The sequence below is a fragment of the Hibiscus syriacus genome, unplaced genomic scaffold (assembly GCF_006381635.1).
Source record: "Hibiscus syriacus cultivar Baekdansim isolate YM2019G1 unplaced genomic scaffold, ASM638163v2 tig00110483_pilon, whole genome shotgun sequence".
Taxonomy (NCBI): domain Eukaryota; kingdom Viridiplantae; phylum Streptophyta; class Magnoliopsida; order Malvales; family Malvaceae; genus Hibiscus; species Hibiscus syriacus.
In genome coordinates, this window is record NW_024062759.1 from 344,183 (window position 1) to 361,113 (window position 16,931).

The following is a 16,931-nucleotide window of genomic DNA, read 5'->3' on the forward strand; positions in this document are numbered from 1 at the left end:
CAAAATGAGGATTTAGAGAGTGAGAGGGATGCATCGATGCATGACCCCGTGCATCAATGCACATTCAAGGCGTGCATCGGTGCATCAACATGATGAATCGATGCACATTCAAAGGGATGCATCGATGCACTGTTAAGTGTATCGAGGCATGAAGCACAAAAATGTCAAAAATCTGTTTCAAACACTTAAAATGCTAAATTAATTAGCTCTAGTGGTATTGGAAACTCATATAATGAAAATTAATCATGTTCAATCAATCAAATTAATCCTTAAATTTCATTTGAACATAAAATTAATTTTCATCAAGCAACATAAACTCCCCCTAATTAATAGCAAAGAATGCAACCAAAAATTATTATTATAAGCATTTTTCATTTATACTTAAAAGTGCTAAAATTATTTTAAACACTAAGTGAAGATAGGTCAGTTAAACCTAATTCTCTCCTAAGTGTCCAAAATCTTTCTTTGTCTGAAGGTTTTGTAAAGATATCCACTAATTGGCGCAAAGTATCAACAAATTCTAGAACTACATCTTCCTTAGCGACATGGTCTCTAATGAAGTGATGTCTAATTTCAATATGCTTAGTTCTAGAGTGTTGGATGGGATTTTTAGTGAGACAAATAACACTAGTATTGTCACGCTTGATAGGAATGGTACCTACTTCAATTCCATAATAAAAAAGTTGCTGTTTCATCCATAAAACTTGTGCACAACAACTACCGGCTGAAATATATTCCGCTTCAGTGGTAGATAATGCGACACAATTTTATTTCTTTGAAAACCAATAAATCAACATATTTCCAAGGAATTGACAAGTACCAGAGGTGCTTTTCCTATCTAAGTTGCATCCTCCATAATCCGCATCAGAGAAGGCATTCAAGCTAAAGCTAGAGTCTCTAGGATACCAAAGTCCTAAACTAGGAGTGTCCTTAAGGTATCTAAAGATCCTCTTAACAGCTAGTAAATGTGATTCCTTAGGGCATGATTGAAATCTAGTACATAAGCAAACACTAAACATAATATCCGGTATACTTGCAGTTAGATAAAGCAAAGAACCAATCATTGACCTATATAATTTAACATCCACACATTTACCTCCTTCATCTATGTCAAGCTTTGTCGATGAGCTCATTGGAGTGTTATGTGGCTTCCCATTTTCCAGTCCAAACTTCTTGAGCATATCTTTAACGTACTTAGCTTGATTGATGAAGATGCCATCTTTTATTTGCTTGATTTGGAGTCCCAATAAAAATGAGAGCTCCCCCATCATGCTCATTTCGAATTCACTTTGCATTAGCTTAGAAAATTCTTGGCAAAGAACATCACTAGTAGAACCAAATATTATATCATCAACATAAATTTGAACTACTAATAAATCTTTAACTTTATGCTTTAAAAACAATGTAGTGTCAACCTTCCCTTTTGAAAAACATTTTTCAATTAAAAAAATTGACAATCTTTCTCTTGGAGCTTGTTTTAAACCATAAAGTGTTTTTATCAATTTAAGAACATGATTTGGAAATTTTAAATCTTCAAAACCTGGAGGTTGTTCCACATACACTTCTTCCTTTATAAAACCATTTAAAAATGCACTTTTAACATCCATTTGTTATAATTTAAATTCATGAAAACATGCAAATGTTAATAACATTCTAATTGCTTTCATCCTAGCTACGGGAGCATATGTTTCATCATAATATATGCCCTCTTCTTGAGTATAGCCTTGAGAACTTGAGCAACAAGTCTAGCCTTGTTTCTCACTATATTACAACTTTCATCAAGCTTATTCCTAAAACTCATCTAGTACCTACAGTAGATTTATTACTAGGTCTTTCAACTAATGTCCATACATTACTTCTCTCAAATTGATTTAACTCTTCTTGCATAGCCATAATCCAATGTTCATCTTTTAATGCTTCTTTAATATTCTTAGGCTCTATGCATGAGATAAATGCAACATAATTACAAATATTTCTAAGAGAAGATCGAGTTGTTACCCCTTTTGATGGATCACCTATAATCTCACCATCCTTGACATAGTTGTACTCTCTTGGGTAAGATACTTCCCTTTCTTCAATGGTTGGATTCTCGAGAGGATCTTGAGTTTCCTCATCTTTCATTTCTTCCTTTGATGATGATTCTCCAACGTCATGTCTAACGTCATTTGTATTTATAATACCTACATCATCATTCAAACAAGAATCCTTCCTCGGAAGGAGATTATCATCGAAAACAACATGTATAGACTCTTGTACAACTAAAGTTCTTTTATTAAATACTCGACAAGCTTTAGAACTTAAGGAATAACCCAGAAAAATTCTTTTATCACTTTTAGCATCAAATTTTCCAAGATTGTCTTTACCGTTGTTTAAAACAAAACATTTACATCCAAAAAGGATGAAAATAGCTAATGTTAGGCTTTTTATTTTTAAAAAGTTCATATGGAGTTTTCTTCAAAATAGGCCTAATCATTACTTGATTAATAACATAACAAGCAGTATTTGTGGCTTCCGCCCAAAAATATTTTGGCAAATTGTTTTCACAAAGCATGGTTCTAGCCATTTCTTCTAAAGTTCAATTTTTCCTTTCAACAACTCCATTTTGTTGAGGGGTTCTAGGTGCTGAAAAATTATGACTAATACCATTAGAATTACAAAATTCAGTTCCATGATCACTCCTAACACTAGTTATAGAGTAACCTTTTTCGTTTTGGATTACTTTTGAAAATGTGATGAATTTTTCTAATGCTTCATCTTTAGTAATTAAGAATAGAACCCAAGTATATCTAGAATAGTCATATACCAATACAAATGCATATTGTTTTCTACCCAAGCTAGTAGTCCTAGTTGGCCCAAAAAGATCTATATGGATCAATTGTAATACTCTACTAGTTGATACATCATTAATGGATTTAAAAGAAATTCGTTTTTGTTTTCCTTTAGCACAAGCATCACATATTTTATCATTATCAAATTTAAGCTTAGGCAGCCCTCGAACTAAATTTCCTTGAATTAGCCGTTGCAACACACTCATACTAGCATGTCCTAGTCTCCTATGCCATAACCAACTATCATGCTCATCCTTAGCAACTAGGCATAAATTAGTCATATCAATAGAGTCTAAATGCACCATGTATATGTTTCCTATTCTATGACCAGCAAGCATAATCAAAGTAGATGCAATGTCAATCAATTTTGCAAACACTTAATTCAAAAATAAGACGTTGTATCTTTTGTCAAATTCACCTATTTGGATTATGCTTTAATCCATTCACATACAAAACATTATGCAATGTTGATTATTGAGATTAAGAGCACATGCATAAAGTTTTTGAAAATGTTATGCATTAAAACTTTATAATATTTAAACAAAAATCTATGCATAAACATTAAGAAAATTTTAAGGTCAAAATTTTGCAAAACCAAAGTTCTTGAAGAATCGATATCAATTATATTTTAAAAACAATTTTGACCAAAAATTAATATGATGAATTAGAGTTTATAAAACATTGTCAAAAATTACTATGTTCATCATACAATATTTTTCAACATACATGAGATAAAACATAATTATTCAACATTTAAAACCTCATGCATGCATAAACTAAATGAGCAACCAAATAGAATAATTACATTAAGTTTAGAGGTTACCCATTTCTTTTTCATGTATGGCAAGAGCATCTTGAATATCATCATCTTCATCACCATTGCTCTCACACACCTACAAGAGACATTTAAGTAGATTTTGGTATCCAAATTGCTTTGGATCCGTGAATGTTAGTTTCAATGCCTCTTATTCCTTTTGGAACTCATACTTGTCTAATTTTAAACCTTTTTCCTTTCTTTAAAGGACAAGTATGTTCCTTATGACCATGATAATGACAATGTGAACATATTGTCATTATTGAACTAGATGAATTATTTAAAATGATCTCTTTTTCTTTTGTTAAGCATTCAAGCTTAACTTTCAAATTAAAATTTTCTTTTTCAATATTTTCAAATTTCATTTTTGAAAGTTCTAAATCCTTCTTCAAGAGTTCATTTTGATTTTCAAAATCCATTTTCGTTTCTAGAAGAAGTTTGTTTAATTTGAAATTTTCTTTTTCAAAGTTTTCAGATTTTAGTTTTGAAAGCTCTAACTCCTTTTTCAACATTTCATTTTGTTTTTCCAAGTTTGTTTTAGCTTTCAAAAGAAGATCATTTTTAGCTATAAGTTTAGAAATCAAATTCCTATAATTGGAGTTCATGGTCTCAAACTCCAAAAATAATTTATCATAAGCATCTTGTAACTCATTAAAAGATTTTGAATTTAATTTATTTGAGTTAGAAGATACCTTTGGCTCTGTGAGAGCTAATAGAGACATCACTTTGATTGGTTCTTCTTCTTCCTTGTCTCCATAGATCTCCTCAAGCTTATCACTTGAACAAGAAGAAACTCCTCCATATACATTAGGATCAATTGCACAACATAACATGTGCATAGCCTTTTTGTTTTGTTGACTTTCTTCCGTTCTTGATCACTCCACTTCTTTGTCTTCTTCGTAGGAGAAGAATATCCTTTCTCGATTATCATCCAAGCTTCCATATCATATGCTTGGATAAATATCATCATAAACCTCTTTCAACGACGATAATTTGTCCCGTTGAAGTGTGGAGGCACGTCAATTGGTTTGTATTCTTCCATGGAGAATGAACCGGAAGTGGACACCATCTTTATCGATTTAACTCTTCCCGAATCGACTCAAGAGGTGGTTAAACCTTCAAATGAGTGAGGCTCTGGTACCAATTGTTGAGTTAATCGATTGATGGAATAGGCCAAGAGGGGGGTGAATTGGCAATTAAAATTTTGGTGGAAGCTTTTGAAGAAAATTGAAAAGATTTGCACATCGATTTAGAGTGGTTCGACTTTCTCAACCAAAGTCTATGTCCACTATCTTAGCTATCCACACTAAGGATTTTCCAACAAATTCACTAATTTGTTCTTTCTTTTGAGAACAAAGAGTAACCTTACAACTCCCTCAAGAATTATAGCCCAATTCTTGAGCACACTCTTTTTCAAAGAGAAATACACAAATTCGCAAACTTACAAGGAAAACGTCATAAGGCAATATGTTTGCACAATTCTAGAACAAGATAAAAACACTCAAATATAATTACAATTGAGCACAAATTGTGTTCTTGAAAGAAAAATGAATATTGAAAGGAAATTTGGCTTGATTTGCACAAACTTGATGTTTGATGCTTTCTCTCTTGTTTCTCTATGATTTATTCTTTCTTGTTGTTGATCAATGGCTTCAGAACTTGTTTAAATGCTCCTTCAAATGATTCTGAATGTTGGGGATGGTTAGTGGAGTCAATAGAGTCGTTTAAGTGTGAAAACAATTAATAAATTCAGTTGAGAGCGTCAGTGCATCGATGCATACCCATGGTGCATCGGTGCATAAGTGTAAAATTCAAATATTTTGACTGTTGGACCCTTAGTGCATCGGTGCACTAAGAGTGAATCGATGCATCAAGTGCATTCAATGTTTCAAAATAGCCAGAGTGCATCGATGCATGGCTGGTGCATCGATGCATCAAATGCATTCGATGTATCCATAAAATCCTTAGTGCATCGATGCATGGTATGTGCATTGATGCATGAAATGCATTCGATGTTCAATTTAATTCATGGTGCATCGATGCATGGATTGGTGCATTGGTGAATCACTCTGAAAAATTGATTTTAGGCTTGATTTTGGTTCAAAATACTTTGTGAAAATTGTTTTAAAAATAGTTTAAGTATAAAACACAATTTTACACATTTAGTAAGGTTTAAAATTGATCTTGAAAGACTTGGAGTAATAATTTGATATTCGATTAATTAAATCTAATATACTTAGAAAATCATTTGTAAAATCTTAAAATTCATTTAAACTTAATTTGTTATATCGAAACACAAAAATGTTTTCAATAGAAAGTTAAGCTTGAATGCTTAACAAAAGAAAAAAGAAATCATTTCTAAAAACAATTCACCTTTGTTAAAAATGACAAAATGCTTACACTGCCATTTTCATGGTCATATGGAACATACTAGTTCTATAAAGAAAGGAAAACATTTTAGAATTAGACAAGTATGGTTTCCTAAGGGAACAAGGGGCATTGAAACTAACGTCCAAGGATCCAAAGCAATTTGGATACCAAAATCCAATTAAATGTCTCTTATAGGTGTGTGGAAGCAATGGTGATGAAAGTGAAGATATTCAAATGCTCTAGCCACACTTGAAAAGGAATGGGTAACCTCTAAGCTTAATGTTTTTGTTTTAATTTATTGGTTGTCTATTTGTTGTATGCATGCATGAGTTTTGAACTTAAATGATTTTGTGTTGATTTTCTATCTCATGCATGTTAAAAAGAATTGTGATGAACATTTTCTAAAGTTTTAATGATTTTTCATAAATATTTGTTCATCATAATTAATTTTGGTCAAAATTGGTTTTAATGCTTTGTTTTTACAAATTTTAATTTTTGATCTTAATTTAAACGTTTATGCATGTGATTTATTGCAAATGATATCTCTTTAACAATTGATATCAATTTTTCAAATGCATAACATTTTTTTGATAGCTTTATGCACATGCACTTAAATACTATAATTGGTATTGCATAAAGTATATTAGACTTGAATATATTGAATTTCTTGTGCTACTAACATGTTTGTTCATTTTTGTTGAAATTCATTTTTTTAAGTGTCAAGCTTTTAAAGTTAATTTTTTGTTTGGAATGCTTTTATTGAGGGGGAGCTTTGATTTTTCAAATGATTTTATGCTAAAATTTACCACTTACTCTCCATTGTTATTTTTAAACTTTACAGTTGAATTATTTTTTATATAACAAAAAGGGGGGAAAGTATAGGTTTGAAAAATTCAATTTCTCAATGAAAAAGGGGGAGCTTTAATATTTTTAAAATATTTCTCCTTTTCATTAAATGTTTTATTAAGGGGGAGTTTTGCCAAAAATAATTTTTCAAATGTTTTGCTATATCAAAAAGAGGGAGATCGTTGAACCATGTTTTATAATATTTTGATATAACAAATTAAGGCAAAATGTTTTTAGCCTTGATTGAATTTGTTCAAGTTTTCAAAAATATTTCAAAGTCCATTAAACTAGAATTTGAGCACGAAATTGTTTTCTGGGTACGTAGTACCGATATTGTTCTTACAATATCGATAATATATGAACAATATCGATATTGTTCATGTGGTACCAATATCAAAGGTAAGAGAAGTATCAATACTCGCTAGGTAGTATCGATACTACCAGTTGTTTTCCAAATTGCTCAAATTTTAGATTGCAAAATAGGTATTGATACTCAAAGGGGTACCGATACTACTTTACACAGTAGTATCGATACCATGAAGCATAGTATCGATATTGGTCAAGCCCAATGATCTTTAACGACTAGTTTATTTAAATATTACAAAGGTAGTACCGATACTCATTAAAGGAGTATCGATACTCCCTGTCCTGGACAGTTTTATTTTACAGAAAATTAATCCCCAACGGCTCCAAAACATCTCCAATGGCTAGAAATGGCTACAATCTATTTTAACATATAAAAACAAGTTCAAGACACTTGAAGAAGTTTACACAACACCTATCTAAGCAATCAAATACAAGAGAAGAGTTTTTCACTCTTATTTTTCTTTCTCTTATAAATATTAGTGTTTGAGTGTGCTTAATTTTGTAAGCGTCTACCTTGTGAGATTTTCTTGTTTACATTTTTATTCCTTTTGTAAAAGGGGAGTGGTTCTATCTTAGCCATTGAAAAGATAGAGATTTGTAAATGATATCCCTTTATCCTATGAAAAAGAAAGAACAAATTAATGAATTTGTTAGAAAATCTTTGATGAGGAGCACAATTTAGTGACCTCTTTTATATTTTACCCAAATAGGTATTTGCATAGGATTCACTAAATATAATAGGTTCTATCAAGCCTATGTTTTAATAATACATGCAAATACTCTTATTTGATGCATTATTCTTTTCTCCATTTCTTATATTAATTTTTATATAGACAAACACAATGTATCAATACAGGACAACCTAAGAGAAACTAAGTGATGAAAATGTTAATTTAAAAATTATATCAAATATGAATGTGTTTATTATAAATTCATATTTTAATATTTTTTATAAGGTTAAGTGATAAAAGAAAATTTTATTCTCCTTAAGTTATAGATTTGAGCAACGAAGTCTACATAACATGTGTGCGTTGTCAATTAATTAACAAAACTTTAAACAAATATTACCTTATAATCGTTTGTCCATTAAAAATATATACAAATATTATTAAATAAATAAATAATTCAAATAATATAAATTACAGCTTGTCAGATAGAGAGAGTGATAAACTACATGATATAGGAGTTTCATTTATTTGAAACACATGATGTTCAATGAAGCAAGTGCAAAATTTATAATTTATAAAAATTATAAGACAGAAACATAAAATTTCAACTTTTTTTGGTTGAAATATTTGTCCTTGTCCTTACCTGAAAAAGAATAACAAAGCAGAGAAGGAAAACACAGGGTTGTGGAAAGGCTAAAAAATCTGTGTTATTAGGTTCAGCACTAACTTCCCCGTCTTGAAACTTGATCATCATCATCCTGCTGCGTCACTTCTTTTCATGACCAATCATGTGCTCCTTTGTGTTCACAGTAAATTTTCATCATCACAAACCATGTAATTTCTTCTCGCTTCGGCCTAAATTTATATCTATATTTTTATTAAACCAGATATCGGTTCAATTGTTTTCCTAGAAAGTTAGACTAAGCGTCGACTTGAAGAATGAATGAAGAGCATGACTTGACAAGATCTTTCTCCAACACTGGAAAACCTTTTTTAAATCAAACCCAAATTTCAAAAAGATTTTATAAAAAAACTCGATACCATTTGTTCTATCAAATCATTTGCTTAACCCACAGCTTTCGTAGCAAATCTAACGGCTCGGAATTTTACAATTGGTGGACCCTTTGCCAGCTTACCGGTAACATGCAACTCTTTCATCCATCATCTTCAGTTTCTCAATAATTCATCAAATACCAATCTCACACAAAAGTTACCTGCCAACTCTAAGCAAATTCAACAGTTTTACCCAAAATAAGGGCCAAAAAGTAAAAGAAGAATTTGCCTCGGATAAAACTTATTTACACAGCTAGAGTAATTTTAAAAGAAAATAACCCCAAAGATAATTTTACTATTCAAAAAGCAAAAAATAAACTAAAACATTTACTCGTACAAGTACTTACCAGCTACCACAGATAGTTTTCTTACCGAACTCGGCTCATCAAAACCCAACTCCAAGTGAAGTCGGCTCGAGCTTCCTGTTCTTCCAAAAACAAGCATCGGGCGCTAGCTTAGCCGATGGCTTCCTCGGCTCAGACTTGCAGCGCATGAGCGCAAACGGCTCATACCCTTTACCTCCATGTCCAACAATCTCGTGGTCTTTCTTAGTAGTCATAGACCTGCCGCCATTAGATGCAGCAGCAACCGCCGTGTCCATCGGCGGAGCAGCCGGGAAAGAGCAAGAAGACCTTGGTGGCTGTAAGAAGATAGGGCGAGGGTTAGAGTCAACGCTGATTCTTCTCTTGGGTTCATCTCCACCGTCCTTTGGTTTGACCACCGGTTGCTTCCTCTTCTCCGGTAACCATCTGATGAAATCCGTGCTGCACACCCAAGTCTCCTTGGATACCTCCATTGACAGCTTTGGCTCGCACATCATTAACAGCAAACAATCTGGCAATAACTTCTCTTCACTTTCACTCTCCTTTGACTCATTTTCCGGGTCGGCTTCTCGGGTTTCCGGTTTACCAAATTCGGATCTTTCATGGGTTGTTTTACATTCTACCTCCACTGTTGAATCTTCTTCTTCTTCTTCAGCTTCTGTTTGATCTTCCCCTTCTTCCTCTTCAGCTTCAGCTTCTTGTTGTAGCAGGTCTTCAATGGCGGATTCATTTTCTTCAAAGGATGGCTTTTCAGCATCATCATGTGAAATTTCAGTCAAAATTTGTTCTTTTAATGTTGATTCTTGCTGGGTTTCTTCCACTACATTTTCATGTTCTTGATCCTGGCATTCTACAATTGTTTCTTCTACAATTTCACCACTTTCATCCTTCACCAAAACAGATTCAACCTCTGTTTCAGCTTCTTGGATTTCTTCTTCATCATCTGCTTCACAAGAAACAAGCATTTCACGGACTTCACTAACTTCTTCATGTTCCATTTCAGCTTCCACAGTATCCTCTTGGAGTCCTTGTTCTTCCAATTTCTCTTCACTTCCATTTTCAGCCTCTTCTGCTGCCTCATCGTCTTCATGTTCATCTTTAGGGAGTGAAGTTTCCCAGAATTTATTAGCAAGGGCAGCCATTTTAACAGGATCAGATCTACATCTCATCAACAATAAAGCATTCTTAGGTGGTATACAGATACTCACCCTTGCTTCATCTTCATCATCACCAATATTATCAGAAACAAAATCATTGATTTCAATATCTTCAAAAACATGTCTCCTTTGGCTTCTTCTCATCGTCATCTCACTACTTTCCCTTCTCTCATCATCTTCTTCCTCACCAACAACCAATTCAACCTCTCTCACTTTCCCTTCCCCTTCCCCTTCTTGAACATCCACAAGCCACCTTGTGAAAACAGCCCCACATGAAGAAGAAGAAGACCTCCCATTTCCATTTCCATTCCCATTCCCATTCCCATTCCCATTCCCATTCCCAGATCCTCTGGTTTTCCCTTCTTTGTTATTATCCCTTTGGTTAGCCATACAAGACGACCTGCAAGGTAAAAAACAGTTAAACTCGGACCCAAACGCCCTCAATGCTTCACAAATAGTCAATGGGAAATGCACCCATTTCTTGCATTCTTGCTGCTGCTGCTGTTGACGATGATGACTACTACTGCTCAAAAAATGATCCATGTTGTAATCTTGATGATCAAGACTGTTGCTGCTTCCATTCTCATGATCCATTTTTCTGAAACTAACTTCTCTTCTTTTAGATCTACAAGCTCTCAACTTTTTCCCCTGTTTCTTAGTCTTCACCCTGACTTGACCAATGCAAGTGACCTTCGGTGAAGACGGCTCTGGGTTCTCGAAAACGCCGCCGCCTCTCTTTTTGCCATTATTGGTTGTGGGGAACATGGGTGAAGCTTGACCACCTTTCATACTACCATTACTTCGAAGCCTCCTACTGAGCGATGAAGAGAGAGAGATTTGTGAAGAAGAAGAAGAAGGCTCCCTTGAACGACCGGGGCTGATGATCGATTTAGAAGGGATTTTCATCGACGAAGAAGACGAAAGGCGTGAAGTGAAACAAATGAAGAGCTCACTCGTGGTGCTTGTTGTTGTGTTGGTGCCGCTAGTGCTACTGTTGTTGATGCTAGTACTTCGATGGGGTCGCTCAGGATCCATTATTGATTGATTTTTTTTCCCCTTCTACCGTGGCATGACCATCTCAATAAACAAAAATCAACGACTAAAAAGTTTTGATTTTTTTTCTTGGGGATGGTCAATGAAGAAGTAATGGGGGCTTTGGTTGTTTGATAGTTGAGGGGACGCAGAGCTTTACAGATGGAAAAGATTAATGGAAGAGAGAGGGGATACTGAAATGAAGAAAGTGAAAGAAGAGAGGGGTTTAACGGAAGATGACGAAATGTTGTTTTGTCTTTAGCTTACCCATAAGTTTTTTCTTTCTGCTTCCAATGGGGCATGGGTGTTTGTGTATTTTTCCTCTCTTTTCTTATTAATAGAATGACTATTTTAGCCTTTTGGAGTTTTTAAAGCATATATCAATTTTAGTCTATCAAATTTGATTATGTTTTTAATTTGGTCCTTTAATTTCATGTTTTACCATTTTATATTCTAAAATCGATTTGTCTAGGTTTTGTTAATGGTATGATATTTTGATATTGTGTCACATGATTCTCATAGTGACATGTTAATAAAACAATAAAAAATTAAATTTAGATATTTATATGTACAAAAAAATAAAATATCAAAAAATATAAAAAAAGACGGCAACATATTGATGTGTTTGGAATCTTTTATAATAAATGGACTAATTTATTCTTAATATATAGTATAGGGAGCTTATATGTAATTTAAACTGATTATAGTTACCATTGTGCTTGAAAGGGTAAACTGAGAAAAGACGGCAACATATTGATGTGTTTGGAATCTTTATTTGTAATACATTTCAAGAATTTTTGGTAAAAATGAAATTACAAAATTAGTTTTTAATCTTTTTTTAGGAAATTTGATTATTGATTTGCAGTGAAAACCGATATTAAATAGGATATTATAAATAATAAAAAATATAATTGCATAAAATTTTAATTATTTTAAAATAACGTATTTATTTTTAATTTATTTATGATTAAATTTTAATTAATTCATCAATATTATTTAGGCGATTTTCTAAAAAAATTACCTTTTTGTTATATATTTACCTGTCAGACACTCTTTTCGATATATTTTTCGATTTAACACCTTTTATAGAAAGGCGCGGGCCTATGCAATACACCTTACGCTACGTTTTGAAAGTCGTAGCCCATACACCGCATCTTACGTCACGCCTAAAAATTAGGTGCTAATTTAGTAAATTTCTTTAAAATAGTATCAAATATATAATTAATTTCTGTTAGGGTGATATTTATGTAAAAACGTCAACTTTATTTATTTATTTATTTATTTTTGTATGCATAAAAAAACTTTCTACATTAAAATCTTTAAATATTCTTTTACAAATTATTTTATAACTCGACAAATTTTGATTTTTGAATGAAATTACACAATACATATAATCTAGTGTAAAAAAACTTTGAGTGTATGTAATTTAAAATATGAATAATTTTATAAAAGTTTTATAACTAGTATTTCTTTTACAAAATGATGATGATGATGATAAGAAATATTTTATAATTTAAAAAATTATAAATTTCATATATTTTTGAAAAATTTATTGACTTTTAAAATTAATTGTTTAAAAATATAAAAATATTAAAATAAACTTTTAATTACAATTAAGTGATCAAATGAATTATTATTTTTTAACAACAGTTAATAATGTTTATTCATTTTTAATAAAATTAAAATTTAATATTTATTTTATATTTTTTAAAATTAATATTAGAAAGAATATTTTAAATATATATGTGATATTTTTTAGCCTTACATTCTTTTTTTATTGAATTTTGTTACAAGTTTAGAGAGTAACATACAAGAAAGAAAAATCTTTAGATTTTCATGTATGTATTTATACTTTTCTTTTAGAACATTTACTATAATTTTTCTTAATTAATTTGAATAATAGCAGAATAAATGATTAATTTGAATTATAACTCATATATTTAAAATACAATAAAAATACAATAAAAAAGAATTAAAATTCAATAAAATTCAATAAAAAAAGAATGTAAAGCTAAAAAATATCACCTCTTTATTTTAAAATATTCTTTCTAATATTAATTTTAACAAATATAAAGTAAATATTAAATTCTAATTTTATTGAAAATGAATAAAAATTATTAATTGTTGTTAAAAAATAATAATTAATGAATAATAATTCATTTGATCCCTCAATTGTAATTAAAAGATTATTTTTATATTTTTAAACAATTATTTTTAAAAGTCAATAAACTTTTCAAAAATATATGAAAATTTATAATTTTTAAAATTATAAAATATTTCTCATCATCATCACCATCATTTTGTAAAAGAAATACTAGTTATAAAACTTTTATAAAATTATTCATATTTTAAATTACTTACTCTCAAAGTTTTCCTATACTAAATTATATGTATTGTGTAATTTCATACATAAATTAAAATTTGTAGAGTTATAAAATAATTTGCAAAAGAATATTTAAAGATTTTAATGTATAATTTTTTTTCACACACAAAAATTAAATAAATAAAGTTGACGTTTTTACACAAAAATCACCCTAACTGAAATTAATTACTTATTAGAAACATTTTAAAAATATTTACGAAACTAGCACCCGATTAGGCACAGTGCATGAGTCGCGCCTTTCAACACGTTGGCCACTTCAGGATAAAGCACGGTTCATGTGTCGCGCCTTTTTGTAAATGGTGTTAGATCGAGAAATATATCTGAAAGAATGTCTGGCAGGTAAATATATAACGAAAAAGTGATTTTTAGGAAAAATCACCTATTATTTATGCATATAAGATTATAAATATGATTGGATTATAATATACTAGTTTAGATATATATCAATAATTTATTTAACTATCGTTTTAGAAGTAAATTTTATATATTTATAGGAATGGAGCTCGACATAAGAAACCAGGGCATGGAGTTATCATTCGAAATTATGATGGTGAATAGAGGATTAGATTCACCAAATTTATAGAGATATGTTCGGTATTGGAAACTGAGATTTGCGGATGTATTTAGGATCGTTATATGCTTGGGAGAGGTTGATAGTTTGGAAACAATTGAGGCATTAAAGGTGGCCGAAATTGGACCTAGTTGAGTGACGCTTGTGAAACACATTGCCGAAAAATAACAAATGGAATAAGATAACATTTCCCCCCAATCTTTTTTTGTGTGTGTCCGATTCATGCAGAAAACCTTCCACGTGACTGATTTTGATGTTTGGTTGTAAATGTTGGAAATAATGATCGTAAAATCACACCATTAACACTGAATGTGAATAATAAATAAAAATTATTAATTCGAACAACCGAAACCGTGTCGTGGTATAACTACTGTCTTAGAAACGAATTCGCCCCGATGTGTGTAATCGCTTTAATAGATGGATCGTCCCCTGAGGTTAACATGGTCTCTCTAAATACCGTACACCCATAATCGAAATGGACTGTTGGTGGTACTGCTCCTCGCCAGAAAGAATCAGAAACTTAGAAAGCTTTGAGAGTATTGAGAGATTTTTTGGTAAATTGGATGAATTGAGAAGCTGAAATAAACTCTCTATTTATAAGCCTTCACGTTAGGGGCAAAATGGTCCAACGTGCATCTGATTTATTTCTGATTTAATTGCTAGATTTAAACTTTGTTGTAACATATGAATTAAACAAATGAACATGACCTCAAAACAGTCCAGATTTGTAGTTTAATTTCCAACCGTTTGTAACTCATGATATTATTACTGTAACTCCTATAACTGGCATAATAATCAGCTGTTAATTCCCTTTGAACAGAGATGTAGAACATTCTAGATACATCCAACATACAACGTTACACATGTTTAAATTCCATAAATTGGTTTAAATTTCAGAAATCAAAATAGCTAATTAATGTCAACTGTTACACTCTGAAATTCAAATCAAACACAACCTATAAATATCAAACTGAAAATTCTTTTACAATTTTATTTTTTATTTCAGAGAAAAATCCCTTACAAATTTTCTCTAAAAATATAGCAACCGTGCGGACGTGTTGAAGACACATATTGCCACGAGCCACGACCTCGACCTCGACCATGTCCACGAGCTGAGCCGATTCTCTATCACTCAATAAGGAAGTGAAGAATGTAAACTTTAAATACCCAATCCCGATGTATTTCCCACTCTATATGGGATTAAAAATTACTAACATTCCCCACTAATGCGAAAGAATTCTTCTGAAACTTAAAAACAATCTTTTCAGAAGAGCAATAGCGAGATTTGTTGCTTAAGCACTAGTGAACGTATCTTGAGCTAGTACATAGTGATGATAAGCAATCATTCTCTTAGACAAGTGAAACTAGTCTTGAACTTTCTAAGATAAAGGTAAACTCGTAACACACAACTAACCCCTTCATCCACCTGAGTCATCGATGTGTAAGATATATATATACACACACAAAAGTATATATTTGGCTATCTTACCTTAGGATTCTAATAAGTGTACTAGAAAAACAACACATAATTTTTCATAGAAGGTGGCTAACCCTTCTCACTTACATAGGTTATTTCATCAAGTTTATCTCGACAAAAACCACCCAAAATCGGGCTATGAAATAATTAAGAGCTATACAACAACTCAACCTCACAAAGAGTATGGTGACTTTCTTCAAGTTTATTATAATAAACCACCCAGACTCTAGGATAAGAAGTCATTAAGAATAAATATACAACCTTATTATTCGGTAAATTCAATAAGTCATTCTCACTAGAACCATCTAAACTTCTGGATTTGAATTCATTAAGAGTTTATATAAAACTCAACCTTTCTAGCGGTAAGTCCATTCTGTCCTTCTCAATATGACTACCAACTCAACTCTAGGTTATGAACTTATTTAGAATATATATTCAGCCAAAGTCGGTAAATTCATCAAGTCTTTCTCACTAAGAACACCCAAAGCTTGGGCTATGAATTTATTAAGAGCAATTAAGCTCAACCTGGCATGTACATTATTCGTCATATGAATGGATAGAGAGAAATGTACACTATGAGTCTTTCCACGGTTTCTTTTGACCACATTGAACTTAGATAACTAAGTTGGGTATCCACCATGAATTCCTCAACCAATGGGCTTTAGACCCATCTCCCTCGATGAATCTAGGACCAACTTCCGGCTTAACCATTTGGTAAATGGATTTGCTAGGTTACTTTCCGACTTCACATACTAAAGAGAGTACTTCATTCCTTATCGAGTGTCTAATATATTCATGCCTTATGTGATTGAGTTTTTTCCTACCATTGTAAGCTTAGTTCTTTGTCATACATATCACAGCTTGTGAATCACACAGTAAAGAAACAAGAGGAGCGAGTCTTCCCCACAATGAAATTTCTACTAATAAATTTCTAATCCATTCGACTTCTTGCCCAGCTAAGTCAAGAGCTATAAACTCTGACTCCATAGTGGAACGAGCAATACAAGTTTGCTTTGCAGATTTCTACGAGATTAATGCTCCAC

At 31.8% G+C, this 16,931-nt stretch overlaps 1 protein-coding gene across 2 annotated transcripts; it reads right to left on the minus strand.

Moving 5' to 3' along the window:
- Positions 1-1,955: 1,955 nt before the first annotated feature.
- Positions 1,956-11,502, minus strand: LOC120129081 (DNA ligase 1-like). 2 transcript variants are annotated; one of them, XM_039146679.1, is made up of 6 exons: positions 10,769-11,502; positions 10,361-10,738; positions 9,551-10,321; positions 9,318-9,517; positions 6,822-6,826; positions 1,956-1,975 (listed from the first exon to the last, which is right to left on the minus strand). In XM_039146679.1, the coding sequence occupies exons 1-4, from the start codon at positions 11,458-11,460 to the stop codon at positions 9,331-9,333; spliced, it is 2,028 nt and encodes a 675-aa protein (XP_039002610.1). In that variant the 5' UTR covers positions 11,461-11,502; the 3' UTR covers positions 1,956-1,975; positions 6,822-6,826; positions 9,318-9,330. The 2 variants fall into 2 exon arrangements, with proteins under 2 accessions (XP_039002610.1, XP_039002609.1); XM_039146678.1 differs by lacking the exons at positions 1,956-1,975; positions 6,822-6,826 and having other exon boundaries at positions 9,218-9,517.
- Positions 11,503-16,931: the final 5,429 nt, after the last annotated feature.

Coding starts and splice junctions, on each gene's coding strand:
- LOC120129081 (XM_039146679.1), bottom strand. CDS start 11,460: ATGGATCCTGAGCGACCCCATCGAAGTACTAGCATCAACAACAGTAGC. Junction 10,739..10,768: donor GAAGGGAAAACCAGAGGATC/TGGGAATGGGAA, acceptor TGGGAATGGGAA/TGGGAATGGAAATGGAAATG. Junction 9,518..9,550: donor TGCTCTTTCCCGGCTGCTCC/GCCGATGGACAC, acceptor TGCTGCATCTAA/TGGCGGCAGGTCTATGACTA.